The sequence below is a fragment of the Rhamphochromis sp. 'chilingali' genome, assembly GCF_963969265.1.
Source record: "Rhamphochromis sp. 'chilingali' genome assembly, chromosome: 2".
NCBI classification, from domain to species: domain Eukaryota; kingdom Metazoa; phylum Chordata; class Actinopteri; order Cichliformes; family Cichlidae; genus Rhamphochromis; species Rhamphochromis sp. 'chilingali'.
Genome location: NC_137930.1, coordinates 64,499,140 through 64,519,511, shown reverse-complemented (window position 1 = coordinate 64,519,511; position 20,372 = coordinate 64,499,140). Strand labels below are relative to the sequence as shown.

Genomic DNA, 20,372 nt, shown 5'->3' with positions numbered 1-20,372 from the left:
CAGGATGTTAAAAAGCTTGGTTATACCATGTGCCGAGAGCTGCAGTGTGTCTATCACTCCAACACAGGATAAACGGCTAAACTATAGACTGTAATAATATAATACAATATAAAATAATATAATGAAGAGAAACGGTACAGCACCCCCATCCTTCCTTCTTTTTTCCAACTGGGGCAATGCCTGTGGCATTTAACAGAGGAAAAAGAAGAAGTCTGTATGAATTCCACTGAGGTCACACCCTTGATGTTTTTCTGCAAATTTGCAAAAAGAAAGAAAATCACACTTTACAGTTTTCAAGAAGATAACGTATGGGTAAAAAAATTTATTTGTCGATTCCAGTATGGCAGATAAGGAAAACTACTGATAGAAATAATAATATCTGAACACATCATTACATTAATAAAAACTTTAAAATGTCATATGCATGTTTTTTCTTTTTTCCCTTTATTTTTACTTTTTCCTCTTCATTGTATGTCCTGTTCTTCTCTGTCTAGTTCCTAAAAAACAGATACTGAGCAAAGGCCCATTTACAGCTCATTGATTTTACCAGGTACCACTTTTGTCTTCAGAACGAAATCATTCTTTGCAGCATAGATTCAAAAAGTTGCTAAAATTTTAGTCTATATAACCTCACAGTTGATGCAGATTTTTCTGTTTCACATCAATGATGCAAACTGTCCCTTTCAACCAAATCCCAAACATGCTCTATTGAACTGAGATGTGGTTGCTGTGGAGGCCATCTGAGTAAAGCGAACTTACTGTCATGCTCAGAGAAGCAGTTTGAGTTTGATTTGATTTTTGTGGAATGGTGCGTTCAGAGACAGAGACCAGTCAGTCACTTGAAAGTTTCTCTTTTTGGAGGAGTTAAAGTTCAGCAGGTCATCTTGATCATGTCTACATCGCTAAATGCATTTAGTTGCTACCATATAATTAGCTATTGTGGATACACTGTGTTTTTGGGACATTTTTTACATTTTCATGCTAATTCTGCTATTGCTATAAAGGATCTGAAAAAAAAATCACTGCTGATGATTACTTAATTAAAAAGTAGTTTAGAAAGTAGCACATGAAAAAGTGAGGGGATTGCACAATGAGATGAGAGTAACTCAAAAGAGAAAAAAAAAAGCAAATGTGAAAATATTGCTACAAAAGTTAAAGAAAGTTGGAAGAAAATTAGAAGTCCAGAAAGCAGTGGGAGTCTGGAGAGTCTAACAGAGACGAGAATATTTAAATATCCAAACCAGTCCAAAAGGCAGCAGGTGGGCACAGATAGCGTTGGTGCAGTGTGAGTTCAGGGTAAAAAAGAATTCGTCTGTTGTGAAAACAGAAGCGCTTTAAAGGAGCACTGGTGGGAAGGCATTGGTGAAAAAACAGAGCCGATTTCAGCTAAATGATCCAGTCTTGATGAAGATGAGATGATGAGATGATTCTGATGACTGAAAGATGATGACTAAGTTAACTGAGAAAATGTTCTTTAGTTGCAGTCCTGCTCATATTGGCTGAAAGTTGAAGAGTGAGTTTAAAAAAAAACAAGAATGGTGGTATGAGAAATAAGGTGAGAAAGTTTGTTGTCGAGATGATCTTACTTCTGTAAAACTGGCGGCCTCCTCCTGCTCATCTGTTTCAGTGATCTTTTATTATTGAATGGATTTGCATTGATTGCTCTACACAACAAGACCTTGATTTCACATCTATATTGATTCTACACTACATCCGTACCTATGGCCAGTTTAGATTCTGTAATTAAACTATGAAAGGTACACAGCAAATTCAAAAGTGTTAAATTTTTTGGTGTTAATAGTCTCCTTGCAAAAGTAGAGTTAATTTTACTCTAAGTAGAGTCACATTCTTTTAATGTAACTCTGAGGTGTAAAATGATAGTAGTTAAAATCGAGTGTTAAAAATGAGTGTTTCTCTGTCAAATCTGGAGGTGTTAAAATGGAAACATTAACTCTTGACCTCTTAACTCTGAACTCCTAGAGGGGCTATGACACCAACAGAGTAAATTCACAGACTCCGCCCCCAGCACCATAGGCTCCAATCGAAGCTGAAGTGAAGCCGTTTCAGAACATTTTGCTCTACATATTTGAGTTGTTTGCCATGCTTGGTAAGTCATTTTTTCAAAGATTGTTTCAATTATTATTATGAGCTTTTACTTCTGTGGCTCTTTGGAGTTGAGACAAAGCTGTGTGAAAGGCATTAGCCATGTTGCTCGCTGATAGCATAATATTCTGTTTTAGCTAGCTGAAAGGTATTGTTTGCGGGCAAATACCACAGCCTTGAAAAAAGCTTGCATGTGAATTTTCAGTCAAACTTTTGGTCAAATACACCTAAAACAATGTCTAGAATGTGAAATGTTGGTATAATAGTGCTACTTGAAGCCTGAAAACGATCGCCCATAAAAAAATTAAAAAAACACGAGCAAACAGCAGTAGCAGACGTCCTGACTGGATTCCACGGTAGCATTTAGATCCCTCCAGAGTTTTGTGCACACGGTTTAGGTAAAAATGAAAAAGGTTGAGGTTTTACATTTAGTTCAGTATTACCTGTTGCCTGTGTCCTTGTCTTTTGGGAAAATACTTTACACAAGTAATGGCTCAAAAAGGATTCCTTTTTTTTTTTTTTACTGTGCTGCAATTGTTTACTGGATTATTTGTGCCATTAATTAGTGTCAACTAATTTTTATTCGATCTCCACACAGGATATGCTTGTGAAGATGGAATATGGGGGAGAGCAGAAGTGCGTTGAAGTTCCACAAAGTGATGAATGCAGGACATGCATATTGTATTGAAGAAATAAGTGATGAGAATGCTGTTATTTGCATTTACCATGTCAGACCTTTTGATAAACAAAATTCTAATGAAAGTGAGAACATGTACACTGTTACATCTTTCAGAAAATGTTTTGAAATTGTGGTGCACAGTTCAGAATAAATGTTTTTCAAAAACCATTGCGTCTTTTTAGTAAATGTTTATTTCCAAAAGAAATTTCTAGAAGTTCAGAACAGTAAAATTCCAGCTTTTTAGAATTAATTAGAAGATAACTCTTACGTAGTTAAACTAAAATACTCTTTGAGAGTTAATATATAAACTCTTAACACCAAGTGTTAAATTATCAACTCCAGACAGATTTGGTGTTTAACACTAAATCAGAGTTAACGTACCAACTCTCCAAAAAGAGTTAAATTAACACTCTCTGGTGTGGACCCATATAGACACTTTAATAGTGTTGAAATCAAATCCGACAGTGTTAATTTGGACATGCTGGATTTGCTGTGTAGTTGGAGGAAACCACATAGGTGCAGGGAGAGCATGTAAACTCAGTAAACTCCACACAGAAAGACGCCAGCTAACGAGGGGATTTGAACTCAGATCATCTCTGCTGTGAGACAACAGTAACAACCATGGCACCATGTAGTGGTCATGCATCAATGCATCAATTCATCCACCCAGTTTTGCATTCCTAGTGATGCCCCCCACCCCCCATCTTCTTTTCTGCTTAATTTATCAGAAGCACAAGATCCTTAAAGTCCACCTGATTTTTCATTGGATTCCCTCTAAGGATGCTCTGTGCTTTTTATCCTGCCTGGCTAATTTCTTTTTTTCGTCCTATGTTTTTGCTTTTTGAAGGCATCTCCCTTTTGTTTTCACTTCCTTTGCCTCTTATGAAATAAATCCAGGGAGGTGGACTGGTCTGAGTGGTCGGCAGAGTAGATCTTCCTCTCATCTCTAGAGACGGGGCCCGCTAAGACCTCAGACATCTGCTTCACTGATGATAGTTACTGACTTCAATTTTCTGAGAATGAATCTTTAGAGATTTTGTCTTCCTGCTAGATAGGAAAAAAAACAGTAAAAAGTGCTTCTTGTAAAACTGCTAAAAACAAAACATGACCTCAGGAAGAACACACTGAGAATATGAGACCATTCTTATTTAATTGTAAAATTTAATATTGTTGCAAGACCAACACTTTAGATTTCTTATGTTATGACTAAACTACATAAGCTACAGATAATCATTTATGTCCAAAATATATTCTTTTTTTTTACATTTCTGAGGAAGGTATAAACTCAAGCCACTTTCAAACTTATGACAGTTCTTCCTCTCTATCTGGCAGATGATCAGTGTGTCGAGGTTTGCAGAAATAGCACCCAAACACAGGACTCACAGACAGGCAAGAACAAACTAAAACCAACCTTTATTTGGCAGGAAACCAAATTACATAACACAAAGTCTGCAAATAGAAGCATAAACCACACTGTGGCTGAAGAGGAGACTGAAACTACATGTACACAAGATGTAATTTGGGATCACAAACCATAATCCCCTGGAAACACCTGGAGTAAAAAGACACAGCTGAAGTTTACTTGGAAAATGACAGGAAGGAAGTAAAAATGGACACAAGACACAAAAGACCAGCAGATATCAAAATAAAACAGGAAGTAAGACACAATTAAACAAGGGAATCACTAACTGAAAGGAAACTAACTGAAAACAAACTCCACAAAATCTTCAGTAACCAAAAACTAACAAGAACTGAAGACTCAACATACAAAGCAATATAGAGATCAACTTAATATAGATCAACTTTGGGTGCTAACAAAGAATAAAGAACTCATGAAGAACACAAACACAGATGGTCAAACGACCTTTGAGCTCACAAAAAACTAAAACAACCGGGTCAGAGACCAAGGGACCATGACATGTTGGACGGAGACATTTGGATGCACCTTTGAAGAGCTGTGTTTGTTTTGTTTACTGACTCATGCAAGAAAATGACAGGAGTCAAAAATAAAGCACAAACTATAAATGGATTAGTTTTACAAGAAGACTACCACACAGACACTTCATAATGTGACAGATGCTGGAATTAGAGTTGCATTTAAAAAGATATATACAAATGAATAAAACTATAGCTATGTTGAGCATGTAGACTCACTAGAAAACGTGACACAAACCATTCCCACTTTACAGAGCTATCCTTTGGAACCAGGCTTGAACACAAATTTTGCTGTAGATTCATGTTTGTTTGTGGCTTTGCAAACGTGTGTTCCCTGTCTATGGCTCCATATCTCTACTGGTGTGTTTATTCAAAGATCATAATAATGCCAGAGAGTATGTTCTTGTCACGACCTGCGGGGTCGGCAAGGCACTGATCAGCAATCTCTCTCCCCCTCCCCTGTTTTGCCGGGGCGGAACTCATGGCGGGTTCACGCCCTCGGCCCACGCCCTCCCGGATCATGCACACCTGGGCCTCATCAGACCAGCTGGTATATCAGAAGGAGGAGATCAGCTGTTCAACGCTGGATTGTTGTGAAGACTCCTGTCAGTACACGTCGAGCCCTAGTTTCCCCACACTTCCGCCTCAGAAAGTAACACTTGTCTCTCTGTTCTAGATTTCCCGGACCCGTCCCCGTGTTTCCCCGTGTGGAGCGTGTATGAGGTGGCTGGTCACTAGCGGAGAGAGGTTGGCGTGAGCGTGTGTGTGATCCCCTTGTTTTCCCTGGAGCCCTGGAACCCGTCCTCGCACATCTTGTATATAGCACTGTCCTCGCACTGCCTGTAAATACACTTGGTGAAGATATTTGTGAATAAACTGTCTCTGTTACAACACACTCCGGAGTCCTGCGAGTGGATCCTCAGAGCAACCCGTGACAGTTCTTTCAAAACAGAAGTTGTGTCTTGGCAAATGACGCAAGCCTATTTTTACACTCAGCGAAGACGGATGCGATTTCTGCCTTCTGCATCAAGGTTCGTATTTGCGCCCATCTGTGTTAGCTAGTTAACCTTCGGGTGCAGTGGAGTTGCACTGGTGTGTTTGGCATTAGAATGGGGTGCAGAGCAACAACTAGATCGGCCAAAATTATATTGAAAACTTGCAGAGATATACAGTGATTCACATTTGTGAATGGCACAGTTTGGCTCATGATTGTCTTTCAGGCGAAGTTTGCTGCTTAAAACTCCTACCTGTGAGTTTTAGGAGCAGGGAAACTATACAGTGTCTGTGCTGAAATTTACTTTAATGATTTTATGCAATGTCAGAAGTTAAATTTTGGAACCGTTTCTTGTTTAATGGGTTTTAAACAAGCTCATCCTTGAAGCTTGGTATAATACAGAAATATTTTATTGCAAATTTTGACTGCTTGTCATGGAAATACTCTTTGAGGTACAGCGGGGAGCACTTAAGTGTGATTGTTTGGTTTTGAGAGAAAGAGATAGAATGAAGGAGAGGCAGACATAGAGAGCCCTATTGGCATTATTTCCCTCTAATCCTCTTTGTGCTACACCTGGCTGGCATATTAATGATGGCGAAATGACCTAGATTTCTTTCTAAGCACATTCATACTCAAAAACACAAAAACAGGATGATTCAGTTGGTTGAATTTTATTTTGTGTGATTTTTCTGTCAGCACTGAATTCCTGGAAAGCACCAAGATACACATTCACTCTTGATAAAAGATGGACTCTAAGACTAAGAAAGTCACTCCGGTTTCAGCTGTCGGAGCTTCTTCAGTGACTACATAATGAAAGAAGTTGGTACTTTTAAAAAGAAGCTACGATATTCAGCACATCAAAGATCACATTGATGATGTCCTTTGATATTGCGTGCCCTCTCCTCAGATAAACCGTTCACGACTAAGAGCACTGAAGAATTCACACTTTGATACATTCACCGCTAACGTAACACTGACAGCAGAGCTATTTTTACAGTTTCTGTATTTAGATTCTTCACTTGTTCACATGGGATTGTAGCTTGCTCTTTAATTCACTGCAGCAGTGCTCCACAACTGACACAAATCTTTGTGGAAAGATAGAGGGTGGACTTGTGTGGGCGTTTAGGTCTATTTAACTTTTTGCAGAAGCAATCAGAGAGAACACTGCTGTTGCCGCTTAATATGGCAACAGCTCTATCTATGTGAAGGCCCCTCTGAGCCGCACATCTCTGGAGACAACTCATTTGGAGACAACGGTATTTGGATGGCTGCAGAAGACAGCTGCAGAGTGCTTGCGTCCATCTTCTGTGCAGCGACTCAATGTAAAAATTAAAGTCGAGTTTTAAATGACAACTTTTCCATTATTTTGCATTTATATTCTGAGGGCACACATCTGTTTCTGTGCATCTGTTGTAAAGGAAGATTCAATATTTATCAAAATGATATAAATAAGTGAATAATCAAAGCTGAACTGAAATATAGAAAACAAATTTTCACTCAAATATTTTGCTCAAAGGATTTTGATCTCCTGTTTCCTCCTCATCCTTTCACTTGACCTCTCCTCATACCCTGTTTCCTCTTTTACTCATCTATAAACATGGAAGAATGTTATTCCCTCCACCTCCCTCTCTGGAAATAAATTCAATAGGACACAGAGGAGCAGAAAGAAATGCCAATCCGCACCTGTTTTGGGGGGGAAGAAGCTGAGGCACAGAGGGCAGCCAGAACTGATCCGGAGGGATGCAGGAGGCAAAACCTGTTAATCCCTGTGACATTTTAGCTTAGACCTCTCATCAAAGCCTGTGGGCTGCTGTGCTGCCCAGGAAAAAACGAAGGTTGGACGACAACAAGGCGGGGTGTTTGTGAGAGACTGAAGGAGATGAAGGTTGAAGGACGGGTGGACAGACAGGCAGGCAGGCCGACAGATGTGCAGAGACAGTCAAAGATAGACAAGCAGATGTTGGGTGAGTGCGAAGAAAGAAATTCCTAAAAAGCTGCAGTTCCTGGTTTAGTAGAATTGCTGATTAAAACTATGGCACCCTTGACAAAGAGGCTGGTTTCTCCTCATTTGCTCGTCTGTGTCACGTTTTCTTTGTTCAAATTGCAAACATCATCATATTCTGAGATAATGCCCTCTGCATACCAAGCTCCTGGTGATGTTGTACCCTGTGGTTCAGTTTTCTCTAACTTCAGTGCTAAATTAGTGCCTCACAGCCTACTGGGCCTTGACTCTTCCCCATGGGCATGGTTTCTGCAATACCGTACAAAACAGCAGCATACCTACCTCTATCTGTCCCCACCTTGAACATACCCTCTCTGTCCATATCATTGCACTGCACACCAGCTCATCTGCCTCCAGGATTCATGGAGATCCCTGCAGGGTGGGACTGGGTGCCAAATGTTCCTGCAGAAGTAAAATCACTGCAAGTTAAATTCAAAACAGAAATCACAAACGTGAAACCTGACCGACTGCATGTTTCAGATCATTTTAAACCGTTTACTAAGCCAGTCTACACCTTCTTCTTTGTGTTAGTCGTCACTAAATGAAGCTACATGTGCTGTGTGACAATTTGTTCACTTGTAATATGTGTTAAAAAAGTGAAGGTCCCTTGCTGCTCATTGGATGCTTGCCTGATCTTGGATGAAAAAGAAAGAACGGAAGAACAGACAAACAGGGGATTATAGCACAAAAGAGACCGGTTTTTACTTCAAGCCTCACAAAAATGAGTCAGATGATCAAATGTAATGAAGAATGTCCCTCAGAAGGCCTATGATAATCTCCTGCATCCAAATGGGAAAAGGAAAAAAAGGAAGCACAGGAAACTACTTGATTACATACTTCGGGTGACTTTCAAACCCCGTGTGTGCGCGTGATGAAATACCTTCAATGTTCACTGCAACAGTCCAAGCAAGGTGAACGCTGTGAAGTTTTTGTTTCGGCGTGAATGATGTCTGACTGGGGTCATTCACTCATTTCAATACAGCCCAGGTGAATACCTAAACATTTCATTTACGCTCAGTGTTTGCTCTGAAGATTACATTATTAATCCACAGAGACAGGGGATTATGGTTTGTGATCCAACTGATTCAGAAGGGACAGTCAGGACAAACTAAATTGAGGTCATAATATGATAGGACAGATTTTGTGTCCTTTGATCTCTATCTAGATTCATAATGGCATCAGCGTCTTACTATAGCTGCAGCTGTTTGACTGGAACTACATCTTGCTGGGAATAAACAACATGTTTAATGTATTTTGTCATTCAAAAGGGCGACTTGTTCTCTAGAGGTTTATGCGAGGCTCCTTTTATTTCATATATCACATGTGTACACGCCTTGTTCTTTCACACCCACAGATATTGTCACTTAGACATCTTCTGCAGGCTGTGTGGGTGTGAGCAGACCGACAGCTCCCCCAACCCTTTCTTTGATACCACCTGCCAGACTGAGATGGTTTTATACCTTTTTATCATTCCCACCATCCCAGTGCCAAGCTAACTCAACATGGTATGTACCGTAGGAAATAATCACTATTGCAGAAGAAGCTACTTTTAGCTGCTGCCTTATTCACAAGGGTTTGCCACAGCAGGTAGCTCCACATATTTGATTTGCCAGATTTATTTATTTTTTTTACATCCTTTCTGATACAACCCCCAAGGGATTTGTGTCTACTTCCACAGATGAACTGGTTGATAGGTATATGTGTAACTCACTACACTATAGAGCCACTAAATAATGAACACAGCATTGTGTTTAAGTCTAGCAGTGGATCCAAAAAGACAGCAAGATGCTTCGTTTTCAGTTTGGTTTAGTTTCCAGAAAGAGTTTTGTTATTGCAGTTTAGATTTTCTTTTCTTTTATGAGTTATAGTTTTGATTTAATGGATGTTTTCATTTTTATTTGTTTAAAAAAAAACCCACAAGAGCAGTATTTAAAAATTTCTGAGGTATTAAAAGACAAAAACATCTTTCTGAAGGCAGCTGAGTCCCAGCCACCAGTACGTATACACACCAAAGCCTCCTCCTCTGCCAGTTGTGTTGACCAAACTGACAAAGCCCAAAACTATAGAACGGGGGTGTCAAAGGTAAGGGTCTAGAATCGGCCCAGCAAAGACTCCAATCTGATCCACTGGAAAGCTGAAAAATGTGAAGGAGGACATAAATATTTGGACGTTTAACGTTTCATTTCCTGCTGATAAAGATCCCGTGGCCATTCAGGCTAAACCGAAGGAATTAAGTAACAGATAAACAATTAAATGGCAAACATGTTCCTGTTTTTCACCACCTACAGAAATTTTGGTTTAAAAAAAAACCATTTTGTGTGAATTAACATAAACTTATACAGTGGGGCAAAAAAGTATTTAGTCAGCCACTGATTGTGCAAGTTCCCCCACTTAAAATGATGACAGAGGTCAGTAATTTGCACCAGAGGTACACTTCAACTGTGAGAGACAGAATGTGAAAAAAAAATCCATGAATCCACATGGTAGGATTTGTAAAGAATTTATTCGTAAATTCGGGTGGAAAATAAGTATTTGGTCACCTTAAACATGGAAAATCTCTGGCTCTCACAGACCTGTAACGTCTTCTGTAAGACGCTTTTCTGTCCCCCACTCGTTACCTGTATGAATGGCACCTGTTTGAACTCATCATCTGTATAAAAGACACCTGTCCACAGCCTCAAACAGTCAGACTCCAAACTCCGCCATGGCCAAGACCAAAGAGCTTTCGAAGGACACCAGGAAAAGTATTGTAGACCTGCACCAGACTGGGAAGAGTGAATCTACAATAGGCAAGCAGCTTGGTGTGAAAAAATCAACTGTGGGAGCAATCATCAGAAAATGGAAGACATACAAGACCACTGATAATCTCCCTCGATCTGGGGCTCCACGCAAGATCTCATCCCGTGGGGTCAAAATGATCATGAGAACGGTGAGCAAAGATCCCAGAACCACACGGGGGGACCTGGTGAATGACCTGCAGAGAGCTGGGACCAAAGTAACAAAGGTCACCATCAGTAACACACTACAACGGCAGGGAATCAAATCCCGCAGTGCCAGACGTGTTCCGCTGCTGAAGCCAGTGCATGTCCAGGCCCGTCTGAAGTTTGCCAGAGAGCACATGGATGATACAGCAGAGGATTGGGAGAATGTCATGTGGTCAGATGAAACCAAAGTAGAACTTTTTGGTATAAACTCAACTCGTCGTGTTTGGAGGAAGAAGAATACTGAGTTGCATCCCAAGAACACCATACCTACTGTGAAGCATGGGGGTGGAAACATCATGCTATGGGTCTGGTTTTCTGCCAAGGGGACAGGACGACTGATCCGTGTTAAGGACAGAATGAATGGGGCCATGTATCGTGAGATTTTGAGCCAAAACCTCCTTCCATCAGTGAGAACTTTGAAGATGAAACGAGGCTGGGTCTTCCAACATGACAATGATCCAAAACACACCGCCCGGGCAACAAAGGAGGGGCTCCGTAAGAAGCATTTGAAAGTCCTGGAGTGGCCTAGCCAGTCTCCAGACCTCAACCCCATAGAAAATCTGTGGCGGGAGTTGAAAGTCCGTGTTGCTCGGCGACAGCCCCAAAACATCACTGCTCTCGAGAAGATCTGCATGGAGGAATGGGCCAAAATACCAGCTACTGTGACCTCTGTTATTGCCAACAAAGGTTATGTTACAAAGTATTGAGTTGTATTTTTGTTATTGACCAAATACTTATTTTCCACCCTGATTTACCAATAAATTCTTTACGAATCCTACCATGTGGATTCATGGATTTTTTTTTTTTTCACATTCTGTCTCTCACAGTTGAAGTGTACCTCTGGTGCAAATTACTGACCTCTGTCATCATTTTAGGTGAGGGAACTTGCACAATCGGTGGCTGACTAAATACTTTTTTGCCCCACTGTATTTTATAAATACAGAGAGTCTGGGCGTCGAGCTACCAGAACTTTTCTGTAATTTTACACACTTATCATCCAGAAAAACGGAAACATGCTGTTGAAGTTGCACTTCTGTTTCTTATTTTAAAACACTTAAGGGACGTAATGTGTAGTTAAACATCTTTATGCTGACATAAAGGGGAAATGTACTCATTTGCCCACTTAAGAACAGTGTGGGCTGTATGTGCCCCACGGTGTAAAATTAGCTTTGACTGCTATAGAATTCTTCTTCTTTTTGTGCACATTTTCCTTTCATACTGACTTTTTAAGTACACGTAATGGTTTTTGTTTTGAACTATTTTTTTAGCTTAACTGCAAAAATATTCCTGTTTCCAATTAGTTTATTGTGAAAACATTTAAAAAACTTTGTATTTTTCTTTACTTACCCTTTTATTTCATTTCAGGATTTTGTTTTTAGTTCACTTTAGGTTTCTCCAGAGTGGCTTTGTGTGTAACTGTTTAGATTTAGTTAAGTTTTTATTAGTTTCAGGTTTAGTTTGAGTCTTTTTAAATGTTACCATATGGAGGGTATTTGTCAGAGGGAAGATTTAGGGAAATCACAATATGCATTACAATGCAAACACAACAGTTTTTAAGGGCAGTCAACTCCAGACAGCCTAATAAATGTACACCAAAGCCTCCCTGGAGCAGGTTATGCTGACAAATTCTACCACGATGATTAAAACTTGAAATTTGAATTCATTGGGCGGGGCCTGCTGTAATAAAAGAACCTCTGAGCACTTTTATTAAGAAAATCTGTAGCTAAACTATTAAATACGACACACAAAAGTATGCACTATGGACTCATAAGATAGAAATAATTAGCAGCCCCTCACAGCAACAACAAGTCATGAAACTTTTTCACACATATGCAATCGTTTCTTTTATTTTTATTTCTTAAATTAGTGTTGCGTTCATTATAGTTTCTTTTTATCGTTGACCACTGGGGGGCAGTCAAGCGTGCGTCATGACTGGTCTACAGGGTGTCGCCACACAGCTCACACACAAAGGCTGTCTAGATAATTTGTAAAGATGGCTCACAAGGTTTCCAGCCTCGTAATGACATGACTGAAGTATTTAGTAATTTTCTCACTTCCGCTTCAAGTATTAGGCTTACGATTAATGTTTTAAATCGTAATTCCGACCAAATCATTTTTCTTTGAAACAACTGGGACGTTGTTTCAATTTAGTTTGGCAAACAAATGAAATTTATCTCCAGTCGAGGAATTAAAATGTGTGCTTTAATCAGAAAAAACGTGCAATGAGTGTTACTGAAACTAATTGATTTAGAAATACATTTTTGAAGGAATTAACAAACCCAACACCAAAATTAGAATAAAATGTGATTTTCCTCCCCTTTTCGGTGTACAGTGGTTTAATTAATCTTCCAAAGGCCATTTGTGCGGTTTCATTTGGCGAGTTATTTCTACATTTCCTGAAAAGCGACTAATCATTGCTCATCTAATTAACATGGGTCCTTGAATTCTGGGGGGGATATGGTAAAACAGGAACGGTGAACAAGTTTCAGGATGGTCGTTCAGCTATTGGATGCTGGATCGTGTCAGTGCCAAGCAACGGCGAAGGCAAACAAGTAGACCCGCCTCCTCTGAGCCCATGGCGTATTTGTAATTGGACAACGGACTTGTCATTCCTCGTCCTCTCAGGTTAGGTTGCTCTGCACCGTAAGATGCTCAATTGATGGGCGTACTGAGCTGTGCAGGGACTGGAGATACCCTCCTTCATTGTAGCAAAACAAAACCATGTTCTCTCCCGGTTATTCCTCAGCTTGTTGCTGGGCTCTCCGCGACACCCTTCCTGGACCTCAGCTGGTTTTTATTTATTTATTTTTTTTACTCCCAGTGCTCGTTGACACGCAGGTCTGATGATGCTGTTGCGGCGTTTTAATGGGAAAAAAAGCTCATGAGAGAAAAAACAACACAAGGTAGTGCATCCCAGCAGTGCCACGTATTGTGCTTATTTGTTTAATCCTGGTGAAGTGCTCGCTCGCTTGTGGTCTTTCTTGTGTTAATTGTGCAGTCGGACAGTGCTGCTAGCCTACTTTGGGAGAATGAGGTAAAAAAAAAAAAATGCACCTGCCGTGAAGACAACGGAGAAACCAGAGCACATGGGCATCTCTTCCCCGGACCTCAAATTATTGCACAGTCGCTTTTGAGTAACCCATCTTTGTTACGCCGCCATGGAGCAGTTTTTTATCTGCATCTCGTAATATTTACTCGTCGCTGGGCTTTAAACCCACCCGAGTACGAGGATGACAGCTGATCGCCCCTCCTCTCCCCGGACTTCAATAAAAACGCGCTCCAGCTGAACGCGCTGCCATCGATTGGAAGCCAGGCTCTCTGTGTGCGCTGTGTTTAACAATAGATGGAGCGCGGAGGGTTGTGACATTTGGCCGATTGCCACCCTGACCTTTCCCCCCTTCCTAGTCCAGTTACCTCGAGGTTTCTCTGGCAGTAGCCCGCGTTTCACTGACGGCCACTTCACTTCATTTGTGCTCGGCGGTAAAAAGATTAAATGACCCACCTGCAGAAATGCTAAGTGCGACCACATCTCCTCTCGGAAACTACACTTCTCCTATTACTCTTTGATACTTTGCGCTAAAGCCGTGGTCGTGGATGATCCTCGAGTAGCCGATAAAACCGTCGTGGTGTCAGCATGGGCTTGAGCTTTAGGGGATTTGCGTAGATTATCGTCGGACTGCTATTTTATTCCCACGGTCGCAGAACTCAGCGGCTTTTGATCCGCAGTCCCTTTTTCCTCCGCTTCCTCTCGGACGCCTGTAAAACTCCAGCAGGGAAGCCTGAACCCGCGGTTTTCGTGTAGGGGAGGGGAGACAACGGACTGCATTCATAAACGATGACTGCCACGGAGGTGTTTGCTACCAGATCTGAGGATACAACGAGTTTGGCGCTGCTGGCACCCCGTGGATGTGGGAGGACGAGACGCGCATTGGGGCTGTAGTTAACACTCGCAGGGATGCCGTCGCTGTAACTGGGAGAGGTAGTCCTTCAGCAGAGGCGCGAACAGCCCAGAAACACAACACAGCAGCGCCCGAACAGTCAGCAGCCTTCTGGACTCGTTTTAACCATCTACCGGGCGCCTACCGGAGGATGTTTCAGCGAGGATGCTGCGCTTCCCCGTGAAGAAGATCCGGAAGCAGTTCAAGCTCCTGCTGCTGCTGGTACTGCTCACCTCGGCGGTTTGGTTCACTTACCTGCACATCAACCAGGGCAAGACTATCAAACTACACTTCAACTACGGAAAAGGTAGATTTTTTAAGAGAAACCTGTCTGTTCGTTTCATGCAAGTTTTCTAAGAGGAGTACCGGAAACAAACATTTAACAATCATTTTATGAAAACTGTTTTAATCATTAACTAAAGTAACACTGCTATAAAGTTAACACCTAGAATAGCGAGCTCCTGTAGGATGGGTAGGAAAAGTAAGATTTTAATGCCATACAGTCTCTAAACAGTCACATAGTTGTAGCTCAGATGTTTTCATGAAACAAACGCTCTTCTGGCTTTGACACATTGCTCTCCTTTGTTTGCTGTGATCGGTAGAACCTGATCTACTACAACAAGTAACACTCTCACAGAGAGAGTGAGAGCATGTCTTATAAATTAGCCAGAGCTTTTTTTTCTTTCTCTAGGCTAAGAAAAAAGCACCTGTTTATGTGTCCTGGTCCAAAGTCAGGCCCTCACCTTCAACATCAATAATCAAAGTGGTGCTTGTGAAGGTGGCTTCAGAGGTCACAGCAACGCCTGAAAAATATTAGAAGGTGGGCAGTGCAGCGAGAGGCACATTTCCACCTGCTGCTGTTGTGCTTCTTATTACCAAGGCTTGATTGCGTTTATCCACAGTGCACAGCAGTAGCGGCTGGCTGTAACAGTAGATGATGCTGAGCATTACAGGAATGGCTGATGATAAAAAGTACTGGAACTAATACACCACTGGCGAGCCTACTTCAGATTTAACGCTGGGTGCTGGTGTGCCTGTATCTCTTGCAGCTGTCTGTGTAAAGTGATATGCAATAATTATGATGTCCTTGAAACTGTGGGCACCGTCCGTGCACATGCACACATGGCTGATTGACATACAAGGATCATTCCATTGTGTCTGATCTCAGTGCTGGGGTTTCCCCAGTGACAGACCAGATATAGTTTATGATCATGAGAATCCTGAATCATATGGAGGGCTGGAGACTGCCAATATCATTTATTTACTGCTGCTAAGTTAGTTGTAAAGTTGCGTCAGGGCTTTGAGTGTAAATGCCCAGCAAAGTATTCCTACACTGACTCTTTTATGAAGCAAATATTATTGTACTCTGCAGGTATACTGCAGATCACTCAAGGAATAAAAAAAATGCATATTAAACTGCTGTTTTCACAAAGAATCAGAATCAGAATCAGAAACTTTATTGTCATTGTCATGAGAACAACGAAATTAAGAATGGTCCCCGATCATTGCATCATCCCTAGCAATATCAAAATATAAATAAAACAATAAAATTCAATAAATAAAATAGATAGAATACTTAAAATACTAATAAGATATAACAGTAAAACATTCACATACATTCCCACACACATGCTTCAGACCGTGCATAGATTAACACAAGAGTGGCGTGATGGACATTTTTTTGTAGTATTCAGATGTGTTATTGCAGTTGGATAACAGCTGTGTTTGAGTCTATTAGTCCTTGCTCTGATTGCCCTGTACCGTCTGCCTGAGGGCAACAGTTCGAACAGGGAGTGGCCAGGATGTGAGGTGTCTTTTATGATGTTTTGGGCCTTTTTAAAACAGTGGGCGTTGTGTAGAACTTCCAGTGTGGGGAGAGGGCAGCCAGTGATCTTTTGGGCGGTGTTAATGATCCCTTGGAGTGCTTTCCTCTGAGCCCCTGTGCAGCTAGTGTACCAGATGCATATGCAGTAAGTTAGAACACTCTCAATGGTGGCTCTGTAGAAGGACACCAGCAGTCTCTGTGTGATGTTATTCCTCCTGAGAATTCTCAGGAAGTACAGTCTCTGTTGGGCCTTTTTCAGCAGCTCGGAGGTGTTCACACTCCAGGAAAGGTTCTCCTCTATATTGACTCCCAGGAAGCGGAAGCTTGCCACCCTTTCTACACAGTCCCCATTTATGAATAGTGGTTGGATCTCTGCCTTTTTCCTTCTGAAGTCTATTATGAGTTCTTTGGTTTTTGAAGTGTTGAGGAGGAGGTTATTGGCCTTACACCATGACGTCAGCTGCTCCACCTCGTCTCTGTACGTAGACTCGTCTCCCTTGGAAATGAGCCCCACCACTGAGGTGTCATCTGCAAATTTCACAAAGATGTTGCTGTGGTGGCGAGGAGTGCAGTCGTGTGTGTAGAGAGAGTAGAGCAGTGGACTGAGCACACAGCCCTGGGGTGAGCCAGTGCTGTGTGGTTACATTTATTGAAAATATTCACACTCGTGGTTTTGTATCCATAACCTGTGTTCACATATATGGAAGCTCTTCACTACCTGTGATTTATTTATTTATTTTTGCTATTGCTGCATGTCGTTCCCGATTTTGCATTAATTAGCCCAAGAGCATGACAGTTCCTTTCATTGAGTGAAATCACGGACCTCAGCACACACAGATATTTTCAATATACTTATGCTCGTCTTTTTAAGGGTTCCTTTAATAAACTGCCTTTGTGACGTGTCTGCTGTGGCTGTCTGGTGAGGAAGGAAGCTGTTATGCTTGCAGTGCCGATCTATGTGTCTAATTGACTGTCTTCCTTTTTAGTAGGCATCTGAGCAGGTCAACTTACTTAACCTCTTATGAATAACATGTCCCTTCTCGTACTAAGGGTTTCTAAGTGAGATGTAGCCATTACTGGAAATGGGGCTCTATGAAGTGTGTAAATATTCATATTGGGCTGCCAGTTTTTTTTCTTTTTTTCCCACACAATCTTCAATTGATTCTTAGCAGTGAGGTGGGGCAGGTAGAAATAATGTAATTTCATTTTTGGCCTGATTACGACATTATTTCGATATGAAGTGACACTGGTAAATTTCCATTCTGGTCGTCTGTATTTTGGAGGAAATTAGATTTATCTTGACCCAATCTTCTCCTTCTTTTTTTTTTCTTGTTCGTTCTTCATCATCCACTAGATGAAGTGTTACTGCCGTATGACCAGCAGGGCTTTGAGAAACAGAAGCATGAAGAGCCCAGCGGAGGCCATTCCAGCTTAATTGTGACTAATGTTGTGAGAAGCTGTATCACCATAGTTTCTCAAAAAAGCAGAAAAGTGAGAATCCAGTTTGAACATGGAAACAGAACGGATGAACTCTGTCTGATGAGAGTCTTTGTGTTGCAGAGAAAGAAAAGTGCTCTCAGTGGGTGCTGGTGGCCTTGAGCAAGATTCTGTTTTGGTTTTACCCAGCGACTTACCTTTTGCGTGGCATAAGTAAACCAAATTATTCGAACGTTTGGATATTTTATCTGAGCTGTTTTTCACTGGTCTGCTTGGAGTGAGATGTATTGTCACTTGTGGAAAAGCGTTGTTCTCGTGCTGAAGGCAGGAGGTCGGACATGTGACGCCCACCTGCTCACTGGGAATTCACTGGGGTATTAACTGTGCTATTCACACATGGGCGCAGGACCTTGCGCAGGAGTGCTGGCATGTTAAAGATCAGCTCAGGTTCAATCTGACCGCATCTGCATTAGAAGTGTCATTAGGCCTCTTTGGTTCAGGGTTGTCGTCATTCATAGCACTAAGTCAGCCACAACCGTGCTAAATTATTATATCACTAAATTATTAAATACAGGATGGATCTGTGTGATAGACCAGCGGCAACAGGGCGATGGGCAGTCCACTTAGGTTTTTTGTGATTTTTAAAGCTTGTAAGGTGGAAGCATGAAGTGAGCTATTGATTCTGTCACTATAAGCACATAGGACATGTAGCTTGTGAAGTGAGGGATAAAACATGAGTAGACTCTTTGTAGCATTTTTCTGACCCTTTGGACTCTATTTGAAAAAGGAACTGTTGGCCAAGAGGTTTTTTCTCATATCCCATTAGTAGTAGGGAATCTACAAACCCAACAATCTTTATTTTCTATCTTTATAATAAGATGATTGACTATGATATACTGAATAGACCAGTCAAAGAAATATAATTTTATTTTATTGAGACATTTGTAAATATATGAGCGTTACTTAGGGCATTTAATTGTATTTTCTTGAAAGCCATGCTAGCTGTTGCACCTATGATTATGACGAAAGCCAAAAGGTATAATTAAATAGTTTTATGACGGCACACTGGCCAGACTGGCCTTTATTTAATCTGAATTTTAATGAAGATGTGTTTTGGCAGGTAAATCAGCAGTGCATATTAGATGAGTGCCACATTTACCTAGCCACCCAGTCGTACAGCAGCCCCCCCTGTTTTCCAGCTTCAACAGGTCCACTGGAATGGGCGAGAAGGCAAAGGGGGAAAGCTTGCTGCTGCATACAGCCCTCTATTGATTAACTGCGATTACACACGCGGCGGTTCATGCATGTGCATACACGCAGCCACCCCTCATATAAACACAGATGTGGTGCCTGTGTTTGTCGAACGGCACATAATCCAAACATACCTTTCCTTGCATCACCGTGGATAAAGAGGAAGTCGAAGAGGAGGAAATCTCAGGATTTTCAACAGCTTGACTGCTTGGTTGCCCATGGAGACAACATATGGGAAAGGTGCATGTGGTGCTTGGCGCTTATTTTATGAAGACAAGTGCATTCATAGGTTTCCAGGAAGCATGAATCTATTAAATATCTAGATGGAATTTGAAATTAAAACAGACGCATCTTATAGATGCGTTGTCATAAAAATGTAATAAATCTTGAGGGGGGAAAAAACTAACCAAGTCACATACATAATCACATTCAAGCATTCAGATGTAGTTGCAGTTGGACATAAAGTTTGATTTAGCTTGTTGTTGTTGTATCTCGGCAGCGGCAGGCTCAGGTTGGCTCGCTGTCATGGTAACCATGCCCTCCGGTGTCACTTTTCCTAATTTTAGCTCTTGAGGTTCTTATGGTTGGTCACTCTTGCACCAAACTGGTAACAGACACTGCTTTTACATGAAGGCCTGAAATTACCGAATACAAAAAAATAAAGAAGTGACTAGATAAAAATATATCCAATTAAAACAACATTAAAGTAAACATAGGCATTTATCAGTAATTTAAAATGTAAATGGTCCTTTGGAACAGTATTATTTGAAACTGTAGTGGGGTTTCACTTCTCTGTACAAGATTCTGACTGAATGCTGTCGTCTCTGTTGAGAGCCTCGGCTCAATCAAGCAGTAGTCGACACCTTAACACAAAAGGAATGACAGCGTCTTCATTTGTATAATGAGGTAAAATATGTAAATGTAAAAAAATTAATAAGTTAATAAATGTATTTGCACTCTATAGAGACTTTGTGATCTATCAGGATTTAAAATCTTAAACACATAGATAGCAGTTTTTTATTCATCATTTATTCATGTAGTGGTGAATATAATAATATATCTTCCTTTTCAGCTTTCTAAATAATGCAGTTATCCACAGTGCCCACTTGCACTTTGATAGTTGTTGGTAAAGAAGCAAACAAACAGAGATATACACCCTCTGCTTAGTAAAAAGCAGTTATGGAACTTTTTATAGTATTTAGTATTTAGTATTTATTTATTTAT

The 20,372-nt window shown here is 40.9% G+C and overlaps 1 protein-coding gene and 1 long non-coding RNA gene across 2 annotated transcripts in view; both read left to right on the top strand.

Annotated features, from left to right (window-relative positions):
• Positions 1-1,771: 1,771 nt before the first annotated feature.
• Positions 1,772-2,950, top strand: LOC308392593. The gene is made up of 2 exons (XR_013970843.1): positions 1,772-2,107; positions 2,702-2,950. It is a non-coding gene; the product is annotated as an uncharacterized lncRNA (long non-coding RNA).
• A 9,971-nt stretch (positions 2,951-12,921) lies between these two features.
• b4galnt4a (beta-1,4-N-acetyl-galactosaminyl transferase 4a) overlaps positions 12,922-20,372 on the top strand; it is a 181,715-nt gene continuing 174,264 nt past the window's right edge. The window contains exon 1 of the mRNA XM_080876616.1: positions 12,922-14,942. Coding sequence (XP_080732742.1) covers positions 14,801-14,942 — 142 coding nt within the window. The 5' untranslated portion in view covers positions 12,922-14,800. The remainder of the gene's footprint in view (positions 14,943-20,372) is intronic.